This window comes from Esox lucius, chromosome 23 (assembly GCF_011004845.1).
Source record: "Esox lucius isolate fEsoLuc1 chromosome 23, fEsoLuc1.pri, whole genome shotgun sequence".
In the NCBI taxonomy this organism is placed as follows: Eukaryota; Metazoa; Chordata; class Actinopteri; order Esociformes; family Esocidae; genus Esox; species Esox lucius.
This window is the reverse complement of record NC_047591.1, coordinates 16126642-16147919: the sequence shown is the minus strand read 5'-3', so window position 1 is coordinate 16147919 and position 21278 is coordinate 16126642. Positions and strand designations below refer to the sequence as shown.

At 45.3% G+C, this 21278-nt stretch overlaps 1 protein-coding gene across 1 annotated transcript in view; it reads left to right on the top strand.

Moving 5' to 3' along the window:
* snd1 (staphylococcal nuclease and tudor domain containing 1) overlaps window positions 1-21278 on the top strand; it is a 182970-nt gene that overhangs the window by 19078 nt on the left and 142614 nt on the right. The window contains exons 10-11 of the mRNA XM_010887370.5: window positions 913-1017; window positions 14908-15009. Of these exons, the coding sequence (XP_010885672.3) occupies window positions 913-1017; window positions 14908-15009 (207 nt within the window). The remainder of the gene's footprint in view (window positions 1-912; window positions 1018-14907; window positions 15010-21278) is intronic.

Below are 21278 nucleotides of genomic sequence, written 5' to 3'. Positions count from 1 at the left end.
AAGCAGTATCAGTGTGTCTTGTGACTGTGGGGTGAACTTGTATCAGTGTGTCTTGTGACTGTGGGGTGAACTTGTATCAGTGTGTCTTGTGACTGTGGGGTGAACTTGTTTCAGTGTGTCTTGTGACTGTGGGGTGAACTTGTATCAGTGTGTCTTGTGACTGTGGGGTGAACTTGTATCAGTGTGTCTTGTGACTGTGGGGTGAACTTGTATCAGTGTGTCTTGTGACTGTGGGGTGAACTTGTATCAGTGTGTCTTGTGACTGTGGGGTGAACTTGTATCAGTGTGTCTTGTGACTGTGGGGTGAACTTGTATCAGTGTGTCTTGTGACTGTGGGGTGAACTTGTATCAGTGTGTTTTGTGACTGTGGGGTGAACTTGTATCAGTGTGTCTTGTGACTGTGGGGTGAACTTGTATCAGTGTGTCTTGTGACTGTGGGGTGAACTTGTATCAGTGTGTCTTGTGACTGTGGGGTGAACTTGTATCAGTGTGTCTTGTGACTGTGGGGTGAACTTGTATCAGTGTGTCTTGTGACTGTGGGGTGAACTTGTATCAGTGTGTCTTGTGACTGTGGGGTGAACTTGTATCAGTGTGTCTTGTGACTGTGGGGTGAACTTGTATCAGTGTGTCTTGTGACTGGGACGTGCAGTTATCTGTTGGTCTGTCGTAGTAGTTGGGGTGGTGCATTTCTCTGTGGAGGTGTGTTACATAATGTATGATACATGAGTGAAACGTGAAGGTCACGATGAAATGAGCTATTCCTCCAAAGTCCTCTCTCCTTGTGCTCTGGACAGCAGCTGTCCTCTGTCTTCCAAATCACCTTCAGTAATGCCTCTCTCTCCTCCTCCCTCTCTCCTCCTCCAACACTTTATCCCACTGACCCTGTACCCTCTCTCTCCTTCTCTCCTCCAGGTGATGCAGGTGGTCAATGCCGACGCCATTGTGGTCAAACTCAACTCTGGCGAGTACAAGACGATCCACCTGTCCAGCATCCGACCCCCCAGGATCGAGGGAGAGGTATGCAAGCCGACCCACGTGTCTGTCACTGTCTGTCTCTTAGGGTCACCACCCACTCCACAGGGGCACCTGCTGTCAGATCTGGGCACCACCCCCCCCCCCCCACCCCACCCCCCCCCCCGAGAGTGTTCTCGCCACTCTCAATCTCTGCATATCGTTCTCTCCATCTCTCTCCGCCTCTCCGTTGGTTGGGATGTGGAAGGAATCCACTCGCTGCGTTAACGCTGTAGACCACAGGGGGGCGCAGCCATAGTGGAGACTGAGGACCCCTCCACCCCTGTGTCTGATTGCGGCACTGCAGAGAAGTGGGCCGATCGATGGTTCCCCTTTCCCTGACTCACTGCCTGCCACGCACGCGGAGACACAAACATCCGCGTGCACGCTCGCACAGGTCAATATCCTCCACTCAGCCCTCTGACTTACGGCCCGTCACCAGTGGAAGACCGCAACGCTCCCGCCGTGAGGTCCCAGCGTGTCGTCTTGGTGCTGGCCGTGGCGGACCCTGGCGCTAATGGGATGCAGGGGAGGCCGTTGCGTGGTGTAACCATGGCAACAGGAAGGCCTGATGAAGCTTTGTGGTGTTTGTGTGACACATGCAGAGCCACACGCTACATGGAATCCACACCTGTGTTGTCATGGAGAAACGCACTCGGTCTGTCACGTGAACAAACAGTTGCCTACTGGCTTTGTGTCAGACCCGTTGTCCCTGGCTGACTTCCCTCTAGTCGGTGTAACGCAAGAAAGGCAGGAAAATATCATGTGAGACTAATGGTGGCTGGAAAGACTCACTAAATACTGGCCTGACTCTCCGAACTCGTTGCTCCAGCCCATCTCGAAGCCACGCCCACAAAACGTGACACTTTCGTTCTCTTTGAGGTTGCAATAATGACAGCATAATCTGGCTGGTCCAGGAGACCGTTAAAACCGGTGTTCACTGTTAGTTGACCGTCCCCACCAGTGGTCAAGTTGGGGTAGGAGTGAGGTGATTCCGTTCCCAGATGGTGGGGACCAGGTGCACCTTCTACGTACTGTTTCGGTGCTGTGGCCGACTGAGCAGGAGGTATTTAAGGCTTCCCTTTCCTAGAGATCTGTATCATTCCTGGTACATTTAGTATGCTAACCTCCTCTTCTGCCGCCCTTCAGCCTGATTCAGTAGATTGGAGTGCTCTGTTTAGCATTAGTAATATGATGGTAGGTCTATGGTGTCAAGACCAGAGAGCAACTTGAGTTGAGAAGTTCTTGTGGGAGCAGGCTTCATGTTTCTGACTCAAGTTCAGTACACACGTTTGTCTCGTCGTCAAGATGTGTGTTGTGACAAAGGCAAAGCGTTCTACAAAGACGTGCTTCATTGGGTGACTGACACTCGTGGTAACTATTGGAATTAGTCACCAATGTGCTGACTGAGCGATCTGAAAAGGCTGTTTCTGTGGGCATTGGGTTTTTCAGGGCTCTGAGCGTTTTGGGATCCTTCGTGTCACCTGCATTGTGATCCACCAGCAGTTGTTGAGCTGTTTATAGGAAGCCGGTTACTTAGGGTCTTGTTATACATGGGACCAGTGTATTTAGGTTAGGTTGTAGCCAATCAGCAGCGAGTCCTCTTGCACTTATCAGTCTGGGGAATGATGGGTGAATGGTAGAATTGGGTTCGCTGCTTCTGGTCTGGATCAAAACCCTGCTCCCACCCTTAGGTGTTGGTCAGTATACAACACTTTTTACATGAAGGCGAAAAGGCTGCATAGAAATGGGCCCAGTACAAATTCAAATGAAACCGTATGCTTGGTTAAACAGGCTCTGAAGCTTTTTTTAATGTCTGATTTTATCTTTCATTTGTGGTTTGATAGGCCTACTCAGAACACTGGATAAGGCGGCCTAATCTCTTCTAATGTTGCCTTTGTAATTAATGCGTTACGAACCATTTGGATTCTGTTGACATTGTGATGTGTAATTACTGCAGTGAGAGGGAAACATATAGAACATGTTTAGCATTTAGAGGGTTGTAGGATACACTGACATCTTTTCTCTGGTTTTCCTCTACCTTTTAAGTTTCATTCCTGCCCTCTTCTTTCCTTACCCTGTCCTGCTGACATTTCCACCATTTAGTGTCTCTTCTGTTTGTCTTCTTTGGACTGCTCTACTGCTGAATTTACACACAACTATCTTTAAAATGTACAGACTGCTTCAATATTTTTGATAAAATTTGATGCTGTCTTTGAATGGTATAAACTGAACCTCGGGATGAAAAATTTATTCTGCAATTCTTTCGCAGTTAAAAAACGAAACAAAAAAAACATCTCAAAGATGTTAGGACTGACCCCACTTAGATTTTTTTTATATAATTTTTATATTAGTCAATGGTGACCATAACCGGTAGATGATCTAGATTGCAACAATTTTAGTTGCATTTTGAATTTGCCTGATTCAATAACAATTAAATACTGGTCACACTGTTGCAAGCCTCGTTTTATTTGGTCACCTAAATAATGTTTGTTATTGTTAGCGGGTGTGTGTCTTCCTCTGGAAATGTTTTAGTTGTCTTAGGTTTAGGAAGCTGGCATTGCCTCATGTTTATTGGTTACTAGCTGACTAGCTAAATTCTATTTAGCTTAACTAATGCACTTAGCTAGGGCACTGCTAGCCTCTTACGCTAGGCCATGCACGCTATGCTAAGCTTGGCAAACATAGTATGCTGAACAAATAAACAGCAGTGTAACTCAGTAATGCCTTGGAACAAGTCGACCCAATCAAATGCTTTGCATGGGCTGAGCTTCAGGTGCTCACATGTTATAATAAGCATTTTTAGTTTCCCACATGATATTCTCCAACCTACGGGGTTTTAGCCAAATTCATATCCCTCTCTCCCTACATTGCGATTCACAACCCTGTCTCTCCCGATATCGCTTAGACTTTTTTGTTTTTGTCAACTTTTCCAAAAATGATGCTAAAAATAGATGGACACTATGACTCACCCATGAGTTGTGGTGTAGCCCTCATTGACTGCCATTTCAATGAGATGCTTGCAGAACAGTGCCGATTGGAGCAGGCATTGCCTGTTCTCTAAGCCAAAAAAGGTTCCAGGAGCCCTGTAGATTATATAATGAAATGAGAGGGAAAACAACTTCTCGATTTCAATATGTAGGAGTGACGATTGGTAAACTGAACTTCTGTAGCATCCTATTGATAAATGGGCCAAAACGCCTTATTTCTTCAGTACAATGTTAAAAACAGAAGATTGTAATGTTTCATTGACTACATCAATGGGAATAGAACAGACCTCTCCAAAAATAGATTTCCCCTTTCATGTTTTCATCCATTTTCTGCTAACTAGCACATTGAACAACACTTAGCAAAATGTTTCTTATCTAGTCGGAAAACTGTGAAAACACACAACAATTACCACAACTTCACGAGCCGTCTTGGGGAGGTTTTTGAGGTACAACGTCTAGTAGATATGTTATCAATCAGAGCCATTGCTCCACTTGAACCTTTTTTGAAATGCAAATGTTTTAAGACTTCTAAGATGCCGTGACAGAATGTCAAGGTATTGAGTTGCGAGAATAGGTCAACGTTAACTACAGGTTGCTACCAATAGTATTTTAGTAGTTTTGTATTAAGATTGTCATTAAGACCTGTCAATGGGACTGTGAAGAGTTGCGTCTGAAACAGTTCACTCTCTCCTGTCTGTGTCTTCCTCTCTAGCTTTCTCTCTGTCAGTTAAGTGCAATAGACTGCATTTTACTTGTTGCTTTGGCTTTCTGTTCCTTGTCAGCCAAGACAGAATTTCCTGTAGAGCTTATTTTTAAGCCTAGATAAGAATGGGCTTTAGTGTGTTCAATGCCTTTTGTTCTTATTGCGAAGTGAATGTTTTTAAATCATGAGATTTTTTCCATTTTTGGACAATTATTGTCTTTGTGTCAGGCACCATGTTTTACAAAAATAAATTGAGTTATTTAGATTATTTTGTAGACACTTTTGTGGGAGATTACAGAACTAGATTGGCAGCACATTCTTTACATTAATTCTGTGTCATCCAGGGAGAGACCAGGTGTTGTGAAATGTTCAAATCAATTTGCTTGCTTGCTTGCGCACGTGCGCCTGTTTTTTGTGATATAGAAGAATAAGACAAATAAATATGTTTCCACTTTTAATGGGACCTAATGTGAACAATTTAATTGAAAAACAAACTGAAAACTTTGATGGGGAAAAATAAAAACCTTAATAACCTGGTTGCATAAGTGTGCACACCCTTAAACTATATATCCACTTTATGTCTGTTTGTCTGGTTGTATGTCTGTCTGTGTTTGTGTGTTAAATAGATTTAGGCTGTTTTTTTCTAAGTCAACAGTGTGCAAGTGTTGTGGTTTTATTTTGAATTATTTGGTGTTAACTTTTTGTACATAATTTTCATCTGTAGCTGGATAAAACATAGGGCTTTGAAGGGCCAATTTCATGACACAGATGAAGCCTGGTCTTGAACAAAAACAGTCCCAATGGCGATTTTCATTCGTCTTGATTTTTAGGGCTTGTTTCGTAGACACAGATTAAGCCTATCGCTCCACTAAAATTGAGATTGAGATAGATTTTTTTTTTTCTGGCTTAGTCTGTGTCTGTAAAACTGGCCCTTAGTTCTGGAACTTTATTTCATCTTTCGCTGCATTAATGAAATGTCACTGACAGGACATATGGTGCCTTTCGGACTGGGCCCCCACACAAATGGGTCCCGTGTTCAATGAGGAACTTAAACAACAAACACACGTGAAGGAGCACATATCATACAGAATCATTTATAAAAGTTTCAAATAACTGCACCGATCTTAATGTTTAATAATGTAGAAAAACAAACAGTTTAATTATGTATGTTGGTACGGTAAGATCATGCAATGTTTACAAGTAACAACATTTAACCAGGTACAGTCAGATAAAGTAAGTAAAATTGAAGAATGAATATGCGACAAAAACAAATCCCAACAACCAGCGTATCATCTTTCTTGTCGTGGGTGATACATTTCACTGCTGCTTCTCCGGGATGGGGAGTTTATATGCTTCAAGGATCTGTCTAGATTTAATATGCACTTTTAAACATCTAGCTAGTGGGATACCAATGTGTTGTCATTCATTTATGAAGGAACATAAGAAGTTACTCTCCCTCTGTACTTTCTGTAAATCACAATAACTGCGTTTTATCTAGTCTTTAAATTCTGTAAATCAGTTGTACTCAACCTTTTAGGCTCCGAGCCCACCCTCAGTCATATGAAAATATTTCAGGACTGTTACATAGGACGGAATATTCCCTGTCTTTTCAGTAAAAGTATTACAAAGATGTATGCTTTCTTTGTGTTGATTAAAGCTAATTTGCCTGTTCCCTCTGCCCTCAGCCTACATTACTTAATTATAAATGTAAAAATAAAATTAAAAAGGCTACCTTTACAAAAACAGAATCTTAAATAACGACTGTGAGAATAACTGGAAAAGCTGCTCACTCAGTGTATATATAGTGCTTGCAAAATTGTTAATTACAGAATTACAAATGGTTCAAATGTTGTTGTTTTTGATATTATATACTCAAAATAAATGTTTACAGTGAAACTGATATGATGTTGGGAAATATTTCTAAGAAAAGAAAATGTACTTGTGTCAGTAATAAACCCCATTTCACTAATGAGGACCCACTTACCTGGCCACTGGCCTTTACCTGTGACTCATCAAAGTTGCTGTCACATTTTCTGAATACAATTCTGAGGTTAAAGGATCGTAGGCCAGGCTGGGTCAGTCTGAAGACAAAAAATATATAATTTTACTGAAGTTAGAAATTAATTAATACACATGCATGAATTGCGAAATGGGGTACAGAATAAGTGTTTGGAAATCCATGTGAGCACTGTTGGATTAATAATCAAGGAGTCCAACCTGCATCCCTCCACCAAGGCGTTGCCAAGAAAAGGCAGTCCCTTGAAACTCGGTGCTCAAACAAGAATTGTTCATTTTCCCACCATTTTTAGGCCCCCCTTGCAGTCGCCCCCCCCCCCCACCCCCACCCAATGCCGCCTTTAGTCTCTGGTCTTTACTTCATAGTCTACAATTCCCTGGCAGCCTAGAAGTTCATTTTGTAGCTCACGGTGGCTCAGTTTATTTAATTTTTTATTTTTCTCTTTACCTATTACATCTTATAGATTTCATGTAAATCTTAAGGACAGATAACAACCGACTTAGTTGAGCAATTTATTGCATTAGTTATTTTTTATATAGTTAAAAAAAAAACATTTCTAGTCTGTTTAACTTTGTTGTTTTATAAATCCTTTGGTTTGTCTTTCAATTTCAGTGTGACTAGTGAGTGGGGCAAGCGGACCTGGGGGACTGTACTCTTGGGACCAATGGTTGCTCAGAAGAGCTTTGTATTTAATAGAGCTCTGGTCTGCTTGATTTAAATCCTTGCAGAATTTAAATGCCCTTATTTTTCTCTGCCTGAACGTGTAGAGGGAAAATTCCCAGTTGTGCCCTGAAGGCATTGTTTGGAGTATTTCAGTGAACACGTAGGATCATTGTGATAAGTTCTAACTGACATTTTTCTGTGTGGCCTTTTCCCCATGCCCTGATGTTCATATCCGAGAGAGGTCCCCATAATTCACTACCATACAGTAGAATTGGGGTCAGAATAGAAAAGTATGTCATTGGTTTTGGAAAAATACATGCCCACTTTGAATTTTATGCCGGCAATACGTTTAAAAAATGTTAGGACAGGTGCATGTTAATCGCTGTGCATCACCTCTTCTTTAAAAACAATACTCTGTAAGCATTCGGGAACGGAGGAGACCAATTGCTTTAGTTTTGGAAGTGAAATGTTTTCTCATTCTTTCTTGATGCAGGACTTTTGTTTTTAATGCAGTGGTGCCTGAGGGTCCAAAGATCACAGCCACCCAACATTGGTTTTCAGCCTTGTCCCTCGCATACAGAGGTTTCTCTGGATTCTCTGAATATTTAAGGATTTTACTGTCGATGATGGTGGCCCCAAACTCTTAAATTGTTGCACTATTTGCCTGCGCAGTCTTTCAGTGTGTCGAACCCCTCCGCATCTTCAATCTGAAGTTATTTATAAAGCCCTTTTTACATCAGCAGTTGTCACAGTGCTTTTACAAATCTCCCTAAGAGAGGCCGCAATAAGGAACAAACCTAGAGAGGAACCAGGCTCGGAGGGGTGACAAGTCCTCTGCTGTCTGTGCCGGGTGAATGTTGAGTTGTAATAATTAGTAAATGCATCTGGGTTGTGTCTATAGTCTGTAAAACTTAATCCTGGTCAGAAGCATGACCAGGACAAGGACAGGGACCACCAGGTGGAGGGGAGGCTGGTTATCAGACTTACAGTTGAAATCGTCAGGTATTGTCTACAACACAGCCTGGAGGACATTGGACAGTCGCAGCGACATGTCTTTAGTGCCTGGTACTCAGGAGGTGTGGGCCTAGGATGAGTCTTTACTCATCCTTTCTTGGATGCTCTTTCTATACCCAATCATGTTACTGACCTGTGTGTGTGTGTATGTGTGCGCGCGCAATATAGAATGCGCTTGTTGTTTTTGTTTCCTTGTAGCATGGTTGGATACTTTTTTTTAATGAGCTAATCTCTTGGTCCTGGTAAATGTAGATATAACTGTGCTTTATTGTGGTTCCACTGTATGTGTAAATGGTAGCTGTTTACCGTGATTTAGATGTTTTGTAACTTCACTGTAAGTCCCTTTCTTTAGCACCACTGCTCTACTGTGGATTGTCTCTGTTGTTGTCCATCTCTGGGCGACAACAACATTAATTTGTTAGTTTGCAACAGATACTTAGTGTGTGTTTTATGATGGGTAATTCCTGGGGCTGCTGATAGGTCCAACTGGGTTGCTAATTAATTGAGATAAATATTGAATCGTGTTGGACTGCGACCATCTCTGCATGACTCCACTTCCTTGGGTAAAACTTTCAGTACTTGTCCTTCCAATTTGTTTACCGAATGTATTCTTCATATACTCTGTGGATTTCAAGAAGTCATAGGTGTCCCACTTATACTAGTTTACGGGAGTTTGGATAATAGTCCGTTGTGACAAATTGAATCAGAAGCGGTTTTGAAGTCTACAAAGAAGGCAAACTCCTTTCTTTTTTTGATAATTTGATTTCTGAGAGTGTGGTGGGAGTAATTTAAATCTGTGGTGCAGTGTTTAGTGAGGAAGCCATTTAGAGATTTCTTTATTCCATTGTATATTGTTGTATTCTCAGTATTTTGTTATTCATTGTGCTGCAATATATCTTTGTCAGATCACAGCACACAGATGCTTCTCTGGTTATTGGGGTCGAATATGTCTTTTTTTTTTGTAGATGGGTGTTATTAGACCATTATCCCAGATTGTGGGGAAACATCCAGTTTGCAATATTACATTTAATAATTCAAGCAGTCCGCCCACCAGCATGGGGCTGCTCAGTTTCAGCATTCTGTTACTGATGTTGTCTGGTCCACATGCGTTCTTACATTTTTGATTAGATCTTCTGAGATTCAGAAATTCTAGACGATTCTGGTTAGGCTCAATTGTTCATTCAAAATCGTCTAGTTTCTGTTTGGTGCTCATCTGGATGTGTTATTTTAATGTTTTTTGGTATGTTCCATTTTGAAGTTGTCTCTGTCCCTGTGAGTTGTAAAGGTGAGAAAATGGAGTATGTACATGATTGTTGCACATAGCTCGGACCAGGAAGGTCACATACACTGACTAACTAAAGAATGGACAATGGTTATCCTTGATGGTCTTTTGGTGTAAAAGGAGGTGAAATGGTTGTTTTTAGGTACTCCAAAGTGCTTCTGGGTTCACGGGGGTTCCCAATGTTCTATAAATGAAATTTCTTTGCTAGCCTGCTTCTTTGCTAGCGCTAGTTTTCCTTCTGCTGCATTTCTGATTGTCTCGTTCCTTATCAGTTCCCTGCTTTGATTAAACTGAGAACTGTGTAATGTACACATTGTTCTCACTGTGACAGTAGAAAGACCAGAATTGGCTTCCCAAAAGCAGTCCCCCAGGCTCTCCCCCAGGCGTGTGTGCCCTCTTACAGGACAGCCACCTCTGTGACCTCCGTCATTCCACAGCAGAAATAAAAAAAGGAATGTGACTTCTGAATTTCCATGGCTAGTCCTGTGTCCTCAAAGTCTCTGTGTGTCTGTGTGTGTGTGTCTGTGTGTGTGTGTTTATGTGCGAACATGTCCGTTTGGGAAAGTTCTATGGCCAGATGCGATGAGCAGTGCATAGATGAACTCTGACAGGCGCTGCCAATCCTTTTCCTCTTCTATACCCCCTAACCCCCCCCCCCCTTCCTCGTCTCTTTTTTGTCTCGATTTTTGTCTCTCTCCCCTGCTCTCTCTCTGTTTATGTCTCTCTGTCAGTCGCTCACTCATATTGACAGGCTGTAGAACCAATGGTGACTAGCTGCAGTGAAACGTGAGACTTTTAGGCTTTATTTCCCTCATCTCCCCCCCAGGGCCTTTCACGTCATCCACGCTCCCCTCGTCATCAAACAACAACAGAGTTCATGCACAAGGCTGGGAAGATCTCCCTAGTAGGGTCCAGACTTAGGAAGAGACCTAGCGAGGAACCAGACTCTGAGGTGTAAGAGTACATGACTTATTCGGCCACGTCAGTGTCTTTGCGTGTCCTGACATGCGTATGGACACTCCCCCAATCCTCATCCACACACCCACCTTCGTCCTCATCCACACACCCACCTTCGTCCTCATCCACCCATCCTTCCCCCTCTCATCTTTGTCCTTCTCTCTGCTGTGGCGGTGCTGTATTTTCAGATGGGAGTTATTTTGAGCAGGCTGAGTTAGTCAGCTCTTTTCATCTCTTTTTTCCTATTTCTCTCTCCCTCCTTCACAGCAGGCAGGCAGCAGGACAAGCCAAGACAAAACAGTCGAGAGGCGGGGCATGTCAGAGCAGCCCAATGAGTCACTGTTCCCTCCCTCCCTCTGTCTCTCTGTCTCCCGCCCTCCATTTGTCTCCCTCCATCCCTCCCTCTCTGTCACTCTGTCTCCCTCTCTCCCTCCGTCTCCCGGTCTCCCTTCCTCGTTTAGTCTCCCTAGACAGGGTTGGGGGTGGGCCAGTCGATGGGGTTGAGTGAATGGAGGAGTTCCTTATGTAAAGGGAACATAGTGTTGTGTCATGTGTTGTGTATACGCCTTCTCTCTGTTCTGTAGCCCGTGTAGTGTCTGTGTTTCATTCTAATGGACAGAAAGCTGACCTCGCCATCCGGGGTTAGGTCAGTGCGTGACCCCTGTGACTCATCTCACGCCCAATTGGCTGGTTGACACTTCCTCTACGTCCGCCTGGCCCCACACTCCCTACTTGTGATTGGCCGAAAGTATTTGTCCCACGCGCCGCCCGGCAGCCAGGCTTCTCTGTCAGAGTACCAGTGTTGTTCCTCAGTGAAACGGAGTGGAGGACCGGAGTGAGCGGAGTCTGTTGTCACGTAATGTGTGTGTGTGTGTGTATGTGTATGCAAGCATGGTTAAAGATTCAGGAAGATGGGGATTATAGTCAGTGTGTCTGCGTGTGAAAGATGGCTGACTGCACATTAAGCATAGTAGTAGACAGAATGCTAGCCGAAGTGAAGGACTGTGGGACGTGTTTGTGTTTCATAGAGCTGTGGTGAAGGTACACAGGGTAATCAGGCTAAGTAGAGTGTGTGTGGTGTGGTGTGGGGGTGTGTGTGTGTGTGTGTGTGTCGTGGGTGTGTCTTTAAGTTAAAGATCTGGGTCCCTATATCCTTTTGTTCTAGCTCTAGGCAGTATGTGTTTGTGTTCTCTCTGACTGTTTAATGCTAATTTATTTAGCAAGGTCATTATGCATGCTGTCTTAAACGCAGGCTGTTTCTTTCACGGCCCCCCAATGTACAGTTCTGTCGCTCCGTCTGTCCGTCGCTCAGTCTGTGAGTGCTCATGCACCACCAACCCATCAACTCTCACTCTGCGCGCACACACACACACACACACACACACCTTCCCGACCAACCCCAACAGCACCCTCGCCTGAGTCATGACCCCATCCTAGAGGTCAGGTGGGGTCGTGACCCCCCCCCCCCCCCTTGTTTTTCCAATCCCCCTATGGCTACGTAGGCCTTTACAAGCCAGCGTCATGTGTTCTGCTAGTCATAGCTTTAGTCTCAACCACGGGTAATTTAAAGTGAAAGGAATTGACCCCAAATAGAATATGTCCCGGAGCGTTGAGTGAGGAGGAAGGTTTATATTCGGTCACGTTGGGCCTATGAGCGCCGGCGTCTAATGGAACTCTTTTCCTCTAGCCTTTTCCTTTACCTCGGTGTAGCGGGGAGATGGCGCTGGGGGAGAGGACGGCCACCATACAGTGTCTGGCGACCCGTTCTACATGATTACACCTTGGTGTTCCATCAGTTAATGCAGAGAATGATGGTGGCCGAGTTCGTCCTGTCCGTCCTGTTCAATAGGACCGTGCGCCCCGCCACAAACGGCTTTTCTTTGTGTGCTTCGAACGCGGCCGCTAGTAATGAGGGGGGAAGGAACACTGGGTGTCAGGACACGTCCCGGGTTCTGTCAGCCTATGTAGTGTATGGCCTGGAGCAGGACTGTCCTCTGAGGCTTGGGGAGTTGAGCGTGCCTTGGGCAGACACAGTGAGCATCCGTGGGCCCGAGAAGCTGTTCCGAGCTGCAGTGCGAGCACTGTCAGCGGTCGCAGCAGACGGCCGCCGCGAAATACTGGCGTTATTCCTGTCCGTCGGTTTATATACTATGTGTTGTTGTTGGTGGCCAGTCGATGTGACGGCCCTGTAGCTCCAGTCGCTTGGTGCGTGGTTTCTGGAGATCAATGTCACTTATCGATTCCCAGCCGTATGGAATTGCTTTGTCCCCGTTTTTTTATTAGTATTTTTTTTGGTTCGTTGTTCTTCTTCTTCCGTTTCGCTAGCTCCCGGCCACGTCTGTGTTCCATTGCCATGGTTACTGTGATGCTTTGTCCTGGCACAAGGTGACATCGGAGACGTCCTTTGGTCACATGGGCTTGATGCGTCCGCTCCAGGGACATGTAGATATTTATAGTTTGGGCTGTAGATGGATGGATGCCGTCGCCTCTTCCTTTCTCTCTGCATAGTTACTTCTCTTCCCTGTCAAATCTCTGCCTGTTCTTGGCTCTTTCACTTCCTGTCTCTATACATTTCTAATAGGTGGAAGTATCCTCTGTGTCCCCGGCATTATATAATCTATTCCAGCATTGGCAGTGCCACCAATTCCGTGTTTAAAAAGTATATTTCATAATAATCCATTGTTTTATTCCTTGAAATTATGTTCCGATTGGTTGTATGATCACACGTTCAAACAGGGCAATCGGAAGGGATAAGCCAATGAAGTCCACCCAAATTGACAACCATGTTCTCTTAGAGATTTCTCGGTCTGACCTAGCTAACTGGACAGCTGACATTGAGGTGTTTTTTGGAGTGCCTTTTGGGTGAGGTAGTGCTGTCTTCAACAAAGTTTGGTTGTTGCTCAGCATTGTGTCACAGGCTTATGGTAGGCCTGGGGAGACCCTAAATGGAGGAGTTTCAGAGTCTGTCTACTCAAAGCCTATGAACACCCATGTAACTGTGCCCTGAGGTAAAGGCTGTGTGGTAAGCCTCCTTTGACACAAAATGGTGGATTCACTCCCTAGGCAGTAGAGCAAAGGCCCTCATTCCGAGGTAACTGGGTTTGAGTGAAAGGCCTTGCGATAAGCTTCTTTTGACACAAAATGGTGGACTCTCCTCCCTGGGCAGTATACCAAAGACCCCTCATCTCAAGGTAACTGAGCTTTGTTGAAAGGTCTTTGTGATAAGCCCCAGCGGACACAAAATGGAGGACAGTGGCTCTGGGAATCAGCCGTAAGAGTGTTCCACTGGCTGGGCATGAGATTAGCTTACCTCTCAAAAGCACTGCGCTTCACTGAGCCAGAGAGAGGGAGAAAAGGGAGCGTGAGTGAGAGGAAAAAAGGCGAAACCTAATCGCCCCAAACTTCATTACACTTTAGCCAAGGTTAAAGAAACCACATTAGACGGTTAGGATTATGTGATTTCTACCGTAGCTGGAGGCCCTTTTGTGAAGTCAAGTGCCTCTGCTCACAGACAGGTGAGGTCCTTTTGAACGATGTTCAGTGACCACGGAGTATGCAAGGCAAGTGTCAGTCGGTAGGTGCGTAGTGTCAGTCGGTAGGTGCGTAGTGTCAGTCGGTAGGTGCGTAGTGTCAGTCGGTAGGTGCGTAGTGTCAGTCGGTAGGTGCGTCGTGCCAGTCGGTAGGTGCGTCGTGCCAGTCGGTAGGTGCGTCGTGCCAGTCGGTAGGTGCGTCGTGCCAGTCGGTAGGTGCGTCGTGCCAGTCGGTAGGTGCGTCGTGCCAGTCGGTAGGTGCGTCGTGCCAGTCGGTAGGTGCGTCGTGCCAGTCAGTAGGTGCGTACTTCACCTGAGAAACACTCAAACGTCTCCCCCTATGCTTCCACTCCTTGAGCGTTCCATATGCTCAGCTGCACTGCGCACTTGTCTGGCCTGACGCGAGGAAGCACAATGCAGTGGCCCACAGTGGAGAGCAGGACAGGAGCTGGGAGTGTGTGTGGGGACCGATAATTACAGTGTTTACCTCACACGGGCGGGGCAGAAAGGGTTCAGCACTGACTCCTGTTGAATACCGTAGCTCTGTTTTTCTATTTGTGTGCTTCTCATTTCTCTGTGTGTATTTATGGGTGACATTCCCGGTAAATGTGTTCCTGAATGTCTGTCTTTTTTTGCATACTGAAAGAGAATGAAATAAAATGCTCTCCTTTGAAAATGCTAATATGTTCAGTTTGTGTGCGTGTTTGAATAATGACACGAGCCCCCCCCTCCTCCCGCAGGAGAAGAACAAAGACAAAGACAAGCGTTTCCGGCCCCTCTACGACATCCCCTACATGTTTGAGGCTCGCGAGTTCATGAGGAAGAAGCTCATTGGCAAAAAGGTAAGAACCAACTCTCATCTGCAGAGGCTCCCACTGTTCTCCTGGACCAGTCTAGATCATCACTTCTCCTTCCATCCTCCGCACACACACACACACGCACACGCACACGCACACGCACACACACACACACACACACACGCACGCGCGCGCGCATCTGGAATAACTCACCTACTGTGCTGGTTTATACAGTTTGATAGACGTCAAGTTAAGTTAGTGAAGTTATCCCTTCCCCCCCTTGTCTCATCCACTGGCTGACTATTTGATTTTAATCAAGAGATGTAATCTAGTCACTCTATATCTGGGCCTTCCATCTCTCACTCCCTCTCTGGATGTGAATCATGTTTGGGTCCAGCCCTGCAGCTTAGCAGCATAAACTCGGTGTGTGTGCGTGTGTGTGCGTGTGTGTGCGTGTGTGTGCGTGTGCGTGCGTGTGCGTGCGTGTGCGTGCGTGCGTGTGCGTGTGCGTGTGCGTGCGTGTGCGTGCGTGTGCGTGCGTGCGTGCGTGCGTGCGCGTGCGTGCGTGCGTGCGTGTGTGCGTGTGCGTGTGTGTGTGTCTTTGATTTGTCGGGCCTATCTATACATGCTGGGCCAATGCAATTTATATCGTCTTCACAGCAGTGCTTGAAGTACTAAGTTAAAAAGGGGCTGCAAATCACACACACACACACACACACACTATCCTGTGGGCTTTTCACACTTCACCGAACAAGGGGCCACAAGAGTTTCGAATTCAATACAAAGTTGGAAACTCACCCCCTCATATTCGTTTTAATCGTGACTGTTAATGCTTTTGTAATGACTTAATATTCTCTATTTTCCCTGAAGCCAGTGTAGAGTGAAGCGGTGATAATGATGGTGTGCTATTTGTGATGACTGAATTAAGTCGGAAGGTCTGTATTGTCAAAGTGTGTGTGTGTGTGTGTGTGTGTGTCTCTGCGTGCGCACGCATGGGCCCATGTCTGGGATCAGATCATCACACCGGATGGAGATCAATAGGCCTTTAGCAAAGTGAATAGAAACTTCAGTAAATTACCTGACAACCACCTAACAGGGGGTGATGGTAAACACTTTTCCATTAGGACGTTCCCTCAAACTCAACTCAGGTCCTTGAGGCCAGCTCCGTTCTGTCTTTTCATTTCAACCCTATAATCGATGACTGGAATTGTCTCCTCATAAGTTCCCAGATAGATGGAGCCCGAACGTACGAGTGTTTGGACTTATGTTCCCTCAGGGGTATTAAACGTGTCCCTGGCAGTCAACAAACTCGTTCTTTGACAAATATTGCCTTGTCAAATGACGATTGTTTTCTGTATCGCCGCCTTAGTGCTGCTGTTAGCTAGTTTGTTAATATCAAGGTGCTCTTTTCATTCCCTGGATGATACGAGTCCATAGAGGTTAAACACTTCGCAGACAGGAACGTGTTTTGGCTGAGCATTTGAGTAGGTCTATGTTTGGTCTTTCCCTATGTAACGATGTCTGTGTGTTAATACCTGTAAACTGGTGGTTTGACCTTGTGAATTTGAATCCCTGGAGACCTGTTTTAATTTTAGTACATATTGCCACTCACATTTCCTTTTAACACATTAGATTGAATGCCCAACCTTAAAGCTGCACTTGGTAGGATTCTTCTCAGTAAAAAAATTAACATTTTGTCCCCTATGTACATGTAGTGTAAACTAATGAGGCCCTCTAAGAGTTATTTCGCAACACAGTTCTGTGCCAGTGGAATGTCAACTGTATATAATAAATCATTGGTGCCTGCCACTACTTTCCAGCCAATTCTGTTCCAGCAATCCTGCTCTGCGAGGCGGGCATTCCTCGTTGGCTTGTTTTGTGAACGCGCATTTTACCTGTGAGCTATCACTTTTTTGAAACAGGTAAATAATTTTTTCAAATGATTATTCTGAATTTATTTCTCAATGGGGCATTGGTGCGGAACCACTTTCTGACCGGTGAGCAAATTCAAAATGCTGTAATAGTATTTTTGTTACTGAAAATGTTCTACCTAGTGCAGCTTTTAATGCGAATCTCCAAATCTAAAATGCTAACCTTAGCCCGAACACTAACCCTGAACCTTTACATAAAACGTGGATATTTAACACTTAGTTGGTCCCTGTTTGTTTTCCCTTTTACTTTCACTTCAGCCAGAAACACTTCCTATCACTTCGACCACTTATCTCTGCTTTATCTTGACACATAGATGTTTGTTTGCCCCTCGCCTGACACCCAATGCTGACCTTTGCTTTGGAAGTGTGTGTCGTCATTCATAGTGGTCGTTATAACCCATGACCGGATATTAAAAGGGGTTATTAAACCGGTATTAAAATGTTATAACAACCGTGTGTTCATCATGTCTGGCCCCATAAAAATGCACTGTGTGTTTCCCCACGCGTGTCAGGGTGTTTTGCTTGGTTAAATCCACAGCGCGACCGTCAGCCGGGTGTTTGCGTGTGTCCGTAATGACATGCGGTTCTGTTGAGCTGTAAAAGTGTGCATGCACATGGCGAGCTGTGTTGGGAATCTGCATTCAGGTCCTCCCGTGCCACACCGCGGTCCACTATAAACATCCAGGGCATTGACAGTCCAGTTAAAGGGCTGTGCTACTGTGCTTTACGGCTTGGGGTTTGAAGAAAACACTTGTATCACGTTGTTATAAATCAACTAAAACATTACTTTGCCTAGGGCGAATGAGCTTTATTGGCTCTCCTTCACTCTCTGTCTGTCTCTGCCTCTGTCTGCCTCTGCCGTTTTCTGCCCCCCCCCCCCACCTCTGTCTGTTGTTCTGAGTAATATCTAAAGTCCAGGTCTGATCACCACTTAGAATTCCTTCTCGTTCTTTAATAACCTGTGTTGTTGCTGAGACACATGGCTGAGAATAAACATGTTTTTTCCCAGATACTCGTTGAGACCTTTTTAACTATTATTATCTTTAGGTTAGGCACACGCTAAACTCCGCTCCCATGGCAACAGCCATTCGAAGGCACGGCGAGGAACAATCAAAGATGATTACTCCCATTAAGTGTTGTAGTTCATGAGAGTGCGCACTGGTGTTAAACCTCAAACTGATTGAAAGAACCAACACGGACACAGAATAGGAAGTGGCTGCCTTTATCTCCCTCTTAACCCTGTTCTGCTTGGTACTGCAGACGCCATCATTTTACTTAATCAGCCAACACAAAGGACAGAGGAGATTTAAAAGTACTGCTCAAGCCTTTGTGCCTGGATACACCATACAAATGGTGCAGATTTATTTAAGAGCCTGTAGAGGCTGCTTTTAGCTCTCTCAGCCCCAGTCCGCTTGGCACCGCGGACGCCATCGTTTTACTTCATCAGCTGAGTAATTGGGACTTGACACGGCGGTACTCTGGTATTTTCAGACACGTCGGGTGCTCTGGAGTGCACGGCGCGTCTGAGAGCCCCATCTCCGAGCCTGGCCGCGCTCTGCCCCCGCCTCCCGCACAGCATGGCAGACTCTATTAGTTTAACAAGGTAGCGCCGGTTCCGTTGGGACAGCACACGAGAAGCGGCGCCGTCCCCGAGCAGGGTTCACCTGCCGGGCGTTACACACCACGTGGTCCTCTCCGGTCCATATTTTACTTGATGTATTAAAGGTTAGGGCGTTCGGGAATTTAAACTGTTGTCACTGCCTAAAGCGTGAGAGGTGGGCTCCTCTAAAATACAATGGACGTAATCAGCCAATAAATTATAGTCTCGCTTTCTTTGGGAATAATGTCAGTGGGAGCCTCACAGGTCTTTGCTGTAAGGAAACATCAAATAAATATGAGGCTCTCTTTGTTTCCATCTCCATCAATGGGGCTGAGCTTCGTTTCATTAGTTTTTTGAGCATGTTCAATATTCATATTCAGGGTCTTTCTTCCATCACGGTAGGTTTCCCTTCCATGTGTCTGACAGAGCTGTCTGTCTGTTGGTTATTATTGTAAGTATATTTTTTTTTGACTGATCCTAAACAACTGGGTTGAACTGATCCATTTCACTTTCATTGAGAGTTCTCCAGTGTTTAGTTTATATCTCGTGTATGTTGTTGAACTCCATTCTAAAGCATATGTTTGAGAATGGAAATACATCTTAGTATTTGGAAGTGTTATTTAAAGAGATTGCATAACCTATTAGCTTTTTTTAAACTCAACCTACAAATACTGAAACCTAGTCATTTTGGGATGGGTATTTGAAAATTCCCATGAACAGTTGTGTTTTTATTTTTGACGTATCCACTATTCCAATGTCCCTTCTCAGCGCCGTGCTGTACACATCATCAGATGTTTAGACAGGAGTAGATTTCGGTTTGTTTCTCCCTCCCGGCACTGACAGACACTCCAGTAAACCTGAGAAGTTTACGTGTGTGTGTATGTGTGTGTGTAGGGTAATTAAGGTAAATCTGCCGACAACCGCTTTCCTGGTTCTCTATATCCATCTGACTCTCCTCCTCTACCTCTCTCGCTCTATTTCTCTCTGGCTCTCACTCGCCGTGCTGTCCTCGTATTGAAAACCCCGCTTTGCTCAGTGACATAATCCAAAGCTAGATTTGGCTAACTTTATAAGTAATGCTGCTTCTCTTTTCTGCGCGCCGGGTCTCAGCCTCAGCAGAAAAAGTCAAATGAAAATGTTGCATTAATCCACTTATCAGAGAAGAGCACATTCCGATAATCCCAGCCTGTTCAAGTGGCTCCTGTTACGCTGCACCGATGCAGCTCGGTGTGTGTGTGTGCGTGCGCGTGCGCGTGCGACACGTCTTGCCGTTTGATGTCTTGTGTTGCCCGTCACTAAAGGGAGAGTCCGGTTGTGTCGGTGTCTGAATACTCGGGGCCCCCGGGGTCCCAGCTGGGACTTTGTGTGGAGTGTGCGGTTCGCTTCGCTAGCAACGGTCCCTTTTTCACAGTCGTCGTGCCTCGCTTCTCTAAATGATAGCCAGCTGCTTTCACGGCCGTGTTAACAACAGCGGGGCCATCTGAGCGCATGCTTTAACAGCGGCGATATAAAGTTATCTGGCTCCCTCTTTCCTTCTCAACTTCTCGCTCCTCCTTCTCTCCCTCTGCCACCTTCTCTCTCTCCCCGCGCTCCCCCTTTCCCTCCACACCCAGGGCTTTAAGATGAAGGAGTTACAGCGGTGTGTTGCAGCCGTAGTTGACGCTCCGTTTTTAAACCATAAAATATGCATTAGACTTTCCCCCGTTGCGTTGGAGCCTGTTCAGCTCAAGCACTCGCAACCTTGTGTTGTGGGCGGCTCTCACAAGCCGACCCTGTGTCTGACCGGCCCTGCTTCTTACTTATGTATGAGTGCACCTACACTTGGAAATCCACACTAACACGCGCCCACAGCCAGGATTCTCTCCGAGCCTGTGGTCCCAGTCTGAACAAACACGGTTCCCCCGCGTCTTGGTTCTCTTATCGAATCTCCCCACCCTGTCCTCTCTCTGGGTCTGTTCTAAATGACTTCGTCTATCGGGGGGGATCTGCACACTGTGGATCCTCTAATCTACCGTTGCTTTGTCAAACCTTGTTATCTATCATCGCTTTTACTTAATGGGGTCAGGCGGTCTGTGTTGTGCGCTGATTTGAGAATATTTTCTATTGTCCTCCCCTGCCATCTCTCTCACCCATCTCGCGTCTCACCTTGTGTTAACATGCTTTCCCCTGGCCAACAATGCCCACACATTATAGGATGTGTATGTTTTGCGAAGGCACCACAAAAGCACAAACAAACCCAAAACTATACATTTAGTTTTTCTTCACTGGGCGGGACGGAAATCGCTTAATTTGTTGGAGACTGGGCACACAAAAGGCTTGTAGCCGCGTTCATTTGTAAGAAAATGAGGTGCCTCGGTGGGAAGTCGGAGCTAAATGGAATTTCCATTATGCGGTTCAGATTGAGTTATGGTAATTTGTGTGTGTGTGTGTTTGCTGTGGTTGTATGACTCAGAGCATCTTATAGCAATGTTATTGACAGTAACATTGGCTATTCCACACTGTTTTCTATGTTAAATGGGAAAAGAGAGCCTTAAGTGTTTCGGTTTGTACGGGGTCATTCCACTCAATCGGTTAGCTCTGCTTTAACGTGAAATTGCATGCAACGGCCTCCGAAGACTTTAGTCATCCACCGTTCCATTACATCTGTTTAGTATGCCTCAGCCATTTCAACAATTTTCCACTCTACAGCAAAAGACAATCAAACTCCAATTGTTGCTAAAAACCTGCATCTGTTCAGGCAGTCCTTAATCGTAGCATGAAGCAAATGTTCTGGTTCTACTGGT